At 48.4% G+C, this 5452-nt stretch overlaps 4 protein-coding genes across 5 annotated transcripts in view; all 4 read right to left on the bottom strand.

The window, feature by feature from the left end:
* The window catches only part of Pmar_PMAR014812 (conserved hypothetical protein), a gene marked incomplete at both ends in the record, with an annotated part of 873 nt that extends 147 nt beyond the window's left edge, over positions 1-726 (bottom strand). The window contains 5 exons of the mRNA XM_002767382.1: positions 1-78; positions 125-174; positions 224-295; positions 391-496; positions 595-726. The exon at positions 1-78 is cut by the window's left edge and continues 4 nt beyond it. Of these exons, the coding sequence (XP_002767428.1) occupies positions 1-78; positions 125-174; positions 224-295; positions 391-496; positions 595-726 (438 nt within the window). The remainder of the gene's footprint in view (positions 79-124; positions 175-223; positions 296-390; positions 497-594) is intronic.
* Positions 727-867: 141 nt separating this feature from the next.
* Positions 868-3814, bottom strand: Pmar_PMAR014811 (replication factor a 1, rfa1, putative; the record flags this gene model as incomplete). 2 transcript variants are annotated; one of them, XM_002767380.1, is made up of 17 exons in its annotated part: positions 3709-3814; positions 3391-3483; positions 3281-3350; positions 3144-3212; positions 2874-2978; positions 2674-2787; positions 2434-2628; positions 2205-2385; positions 2082-2151; positions 1898-2033; positions 1745-1852; positions 1632-1702; positions 1492-1582; positions 1313-1410; positions 1205-1268; positions 1023-1146; positions 868-938 (listed from the first exon to the last, which is right to left on the bottom strand). In XM_002767380.1, exons 1-17 carry the CDS (start codon positions 3795-3797, stop codon positions 868-870), a joined length of 1749 nt encoding a protein of 582 aa, XP_002767426.1. In that variant the 5' UTR covers positions 3798-3814. The 2 variants fall into 2 exon arrangements, with proteins under 2 accessions (XP_002767426.1, XP_002767427.1); XM_002767381.1 differs by having other exon boundaries at positions 2889-2978.
* Positions 3815-3951: 137 nt separating this feature from the next.
* On the bottom strand, positions 3952-4629 carry Pmar_PMAR014810 (glycine cleavage system H protein, putative; the record flags this gene model as incomplete). Its single annotated transcript, XM_002767379.1, has 5 exons — positions 3952-4030; positions 4118-4237; positions 4310-4396; positions 4454-4556; positions 4602-4629. The coding sequence occupies 5 exons, from the start codon at positions 4627-4629 to the stop codon at positions 3952-3954; spliced, it is 417 nt and encodes a 138-aa protein (XP_002767425.1).
* Positions 4630-4787: 158 nt separating this feature from the next.
* Pmar_PMAR014809 (hypothetical protein) lies at positions 4788-5365 on the bottom strand (the record flags this gene model as incomplete). Its single annotated transcript, XM_002767378.1, has 4 exons — positions 4788-4893; positions 4936-5045; positions 5097-5199; positions 5259-5365. 4 exons carry the CDS (start codon positions 5363-5365, stop codon positions 4788-4790), a joined length of 426 nt encoding a protein of 141 aa, XP_002767424.1.
* Positions 5366-5452: the final 87 nt, after the last annotated feature.

Below are 5452 nucleotides of genomic sequence, written 5' to 3'. Positions count from 1 at the left end.
TTTTTTAAATTGAGTGTTGTTGATGAGAGTCTCAATCTCATCTTCCCCCATACCGTTCATCATATTTTGCGCCGATACCTGCCAAGATTACCATTGCATCAAAACCAGGAACTGCTGATCTCACCCCGAGCAGAGCCTGGGCCTGCTCATCAAATGCCCTCACCATCACTTCACCTGAATAATGATAGTCGTAGAACTACGAGTTCATACCAAGAGAGTGTACCGGATATATCGGCTAGTTTGATGCTGATTATGTACCTTGGCATGCATTGCGGATTTTGATGGCCTTCAATACCTACACATAAGCAGGGACTCTCTCACATGAACAGATGGAAGCTCCATTCGTCTGTAGTGGTGTATTTCGAAGAACTCAGCGAGAGTAGTACTCACATGACCACGTCCCCGTAGAGATGTCCTGCTCGACCTTCTTGCTACATTTACGTATACCGCCACGACCATCAGGTATCTCCGTTATGCAACTTGTATAGTAGAGAGGCTGAGGACAACGTCCAATAGTATCAACAGAAGGAGGGTACTATACGGTGTTAAGATAGCCACGTGGACGATGCTCGATTCACAGAGAGGATCACTTACTTTGTCGTTGGACTTGTAGATCTGCGCTACTGTTGCGCGCTGAATGTTGTGAGTATTGACAGGACGTGAATTGGGGACATCTGATGATGCCTGGCCAGAGAGGCTCAAGTAGAGGTTGTTGTCCATCCTCATGACGCTGGAAAGGGAAGAACAGGAAGGAATAAAACAGAACCCCGCCAGTCCGGTGATCAGTGTGATTCCGAAACAGTTTATAGATGCCAATTTCCAAGCTATGCAGTGATACAGAGCGGTCGTACTATGCCAAAGTGCAGCTTACTCAATAACCGTCTTAGGAGCGTTCCCTCCAGCACCACCTCCTCCACTCGACAAGGCTTGTACCGCACCTTATAAATACATGTACAGTAGTAGTCATCATATAAAAATGCGTATAGCATTAGCCATCGATGAGTCTCGTCCTATTCCCCTACCTGTCTGTCCCCCTTGCAGCCACCAATTCTTGACCTCAAAAGCCCGAGAATCGTCAGGATCCACCTCCAAAGTGGTGGTAGAGGCAGTCGTAAGACTCTTCCCACCATAGTTACTGATACGAGCCTGGGAAACAGAGCAGAACATTCCGGACTATCCTAGCGGAGCGAAGCGCATTGAGTACGTTCTTTATCATCACAACAGGATGATACTGCACTCTATTCTCGTCCACTCCGCAATTCTGGGCCCTAAAAGCAGCATCTTCCCAGCCCCGAATGGGTGACGTCATTACGTCTCTCCCCACACCGTCATCTCAATAGAGCAACCACTATCGTCAACTATGGTGAAATTTCGTCGGGCTCTCTCCTGTCCAGTATTCCTCACCACAATCTGAAGCATAGCATAAATTACACAACTATAATGCTGATACGCCTCCTTAAGAATGGTAGAGGTTGACGATAGCTGTAGTACCGTAGAGATTGGAGCGCAATGCGTGATGATACCACATAGATCAACGAACTCATCAGCGTTGCGATCCTGAATCGTAGCGATCTTTGATATCCTGACGTTGAGTAGTCCTCATCTCCTCAGCCCGTAAGCACTTATCCTACTTATACAGTATCCGCGGTATATCAGCTGAGTCGTTGGCCTCCTCAATAATGGCATCATCATTGAAAGTGAGCTGATAAAGGCATTCATCATCTACTCAGGGTTATCACGTTACCTCATAGGCTGCTCCTGGATTGAACCTAGCATTGGCTTGCTTCACTTGGCCCTTACTGAAAGTATACACTCTGCCTTGTTGGATAGCAGGGTAGAACTTAGTGACAGCCTACACACCAGCAAGTGGCGAGAGAACTGACCAGGGAGGACTTACGCTGTTGAAGAAGGTCGCACGAATCTCGCCGTTTTGATCGTCGACTAATTCGATTGAGAATAGCTGTCCTTCTCCTCGAGCGTTGACGAAGGTTCGTACGTCCGATTTGCTCGACACTCTACCCTTGATGGTCCATCTGATAGCAAGTAGCAGCTGAGGATGGTATCACTCTGGATATTCCTACTTCTGCGAGTACACGCTGAGCTGTGATATCGGGATGATATCACTAGCGACAGGACGATACGACACTGGACCTAACAAGGGAGCAGGATATCCATTAGGAAGTCCTAGATGAGTGCCTTATTACCACTACTGTGTGGTTGTTGAGGTCCACCGTAGTGCTGCTGCTGCTGCTGATACGGCGGTTGTGGGCGACCAGGTTGGACGGCTCCTGGGATGGGTCGCTGCTGAGTGTTACCACCGAGAGACACTGTTTGATGACGACTGAGCATCCCACCGCCCATGGGTTGCTGTTGGTTGTTATGTTGCTGAAATGGCACGATGTGGCGGAAGGATGGTATATGCCGACAACCCACCTGGTAAGGATTCGTCGGGTTCGCCCGTAGTGGTGGTCCAGTGACTTTATGCGGATTTTGTGTTTGTTGTTGCTGCTGCATAAAAGTTGGTAATTGCCTCCCACCCGATGCCCCTGAGGACCCTGCTCCACTACTGCTACCACCACCACTGGGGGGCTGCTGATACTGATGTTGTGTTTGCTGCTGGTACCCCGTCTACACCCAAGACACCTCCCGTACAAGTAACATAGGGGAGCTTACTGTGGTAGTAGCAGAGCCTCCGTATTGCGGATACCCCCCAGTCGTTGTTGGGTCATCGAGAGTGGGGTAGTGCTGTAACTGTGAACCACGTCCAGCTGGCTGAGCCATACCATTCTAAAGGGAAGACCTCCTCACTACTATTAGACTACAAGATGAGATCCGTAATGATGATGATGATGATCCAAAGAGATACGACTCACCCCATGAGACGGTACATTCTCGTTAGCAGCATTGTTAGGCATCGTCGCTGAGCTCGGACGATAAATTGTCGGGTTACCTATAGCATCGCGTAGCGGCGGACACACCTGAAAGAGGACATAAAGAGTCTATAAAGAGGTGATCAGACTAAAGACTAAGAGTACCCTAAGAATAAAAGGAATTTTCACAGAGGTGTGAATCACCTGGAGAGGAGCCAACGATGCGATATTAGCCCATAGGAGAGAACATTTCCAGCCAGTCCTCTCGAGTACCTCTTCGCAATCCTTTATCAGGAATACGTGTTTACCCTTCACATTGGCAGAGGAGAACGTACATCGACACTGACAAGGAGATGACCATACTTGGGTTGTTGTGGAATTGTGAGGTTGCAAGGCTTCCACCCGCCTACCAGCGCGTACTGTCGGAATTGTACATTACCCTGTAAGAGATGTCCAAACGGCATTGCACTTGAGCAATGGCTGACACACAATGACCAAAGATAAGACAGAGATAACCTACATCCCATCAGAGACCACAACACGTAGTCTTCTCGTCCCGTTGTCGGCTGTACCCATAGCTGCTACAGCCGTGATCTGAAGGATTGGATGGTACCTGATACAAGCCGCACGATGAGGAGACGTTCGATAGAGTCAACCGGAGCCATGTATATCTAGACCGTGCATGAACTTGATGATAACAAATACAGTGGAAATAGGAGAAGAAAGACAAATAAGGGAGAGAGCAATGGCGAGGAGGGAATGCATCGACTTAACTTTGATTGATTCACTACTGCTAGAAACAATTGAAGTGCGAGGTCCCTACCGTCCGTGCACCTACCCATTAAGCTCATTTGGGCTCATAGTCGGCAAACGACTGATAGCACCTCGAGTGAGCATGCTACTCTCGGGGGGATTGTAACCAGACATTGAATCCTGCAAGCCCTGATGAGAAGCATACTCGACACTCCTACTACTGCTTATAATAACGACTCAACTCAATCCCTTCATATCGGCATGAATAAAAAGAGATGTCGTTAGGGCCCGTCCAAGAGCCATTGAAAATTATGTCGGACCAACAAGGCTACTCGCCAGGTGTGACCATCTTCTCATTGTACTGCTCAGCTGTGAGATACTTCTCACCATCAGCATTGATGAGGCCTCTGAAATGCACAGACTTCATTAGGTGGAGGAAATTTGTCGTGGCGAACGAACCCTAGAGAACCGTGACCAACTGAACCCTTTCCTACTCAAAATTGAGTTTCACGAGCCATCCATCACCCTCAGCGGCCTCGTTCACTTGGGATGGGGTATCCTCTAATGCCGCGTTAACCTCTACTACCTCCCCTCCTTTGGGTAGAGGACAGTACCTATCTCCAAAAAGTGTCCAACTTCAACCTATGATTAATTTCCAGGGCATCGAGGACACCTACTGTTATTACACTTCCCCCACGGCTTTGACGCTCTCAAGAGTGCACATAGTATCCCCTCCCTTCAGCTTGGTCCCTACTGGTGGGAAGTCTACATACCTGAAATGAGCACATTCCTGTTCCTATCCAAAATGATCACAGAAGCAGGCAAGCTACACTATCTCGCCGAGCTGATCCTGGGCATAGTTAGTGATGCCAACAGTAGCACTGCTCCCTTCCACTTTGATCCACTCATGGCTTTTAGTGAACACCGTAGTACCTACAGCTTCAGTAGACCACAGGGTTATCCACGACGACGACTCACTGGATGAAAAAGGACGGTATGTACGCATGCACAAGGGAGGCTGAACTCTTAGGATGCTCCTCGCTGTAATCCCTCGAACCGATGTTAAAAGCATTGTATGCAAAATTGAACCTGAATAGAGTCGCCGTCCGAGGTACCTGGTTCGATTCCTGCACTATGCATTTTTCCCAACACAACAAAGAAGACTCAGCGAGACTGCTTTGCTCTTGCCAAATTAACAGTCTCCATAACAACATCCGGAATCCCCCCAGCCACAGCCCATGTAAGGTCACCATGAGTGTCGTACATGAACCTGACCTCACAACACTCACAAACAAAGGCAGAAAGGCTCTACTGGTAGCAGTATCGAACGTCACTACAAGCACTCGCTATGTGGCCGCTCATGTAGAACTGGAAGTATACTGAGAGGTACCCATCTGCTATGTTAGACCATGTTGGTATGATCTGATTAATACACGATCCCTGCATACTTCACCTGATGATGTCCGACCCTACCGACGTTGGGAATTCACCAGTAATGCCTTTGCCGACAGCCATGACTCTCGGATGGGTAGCCGATAAATCAAAGACCAATGGATTCAACTTCGACAGGCACTCACTGACAATCATGGCCAAGTACTTCGTCTCGGAACTTGCCCCCCCCCCCCCAGCCGTCACCTCAACGATCCTGATATTGTGTTGTTGCCGAGATCGAATATTTGGATATCCAACAGCTTGCAGACCTGCTGCTTCCATGACGACCGAGGGGAATCATCAGCACGCATAGGGAAGGTGTTACATCTTGTATCGGGAGGATATCATCTATGAGGTTGTCTTCAAGTTGAATAATCTTCAATTTGCGCAACCTCCCA

Source organism: Perkinsus marinus, assembly GCF_000006405.1.
Source record: "Perkinsus marinus ATCC 50983 genomic scaffold scf_1104296970850, whole genome shotgun sequence".
NCBI classification, from domain to species: Eukaryota; Perkinsozoa; order Perkinsida; family Perkinsidae; genus Perkinsus; species Perkinsus marinus.
The sequence above is the reverse complement of the archived record's forward strand: the minus strand, read 5'-3'. Positions and strand labels throughout refer to the sequence as shown.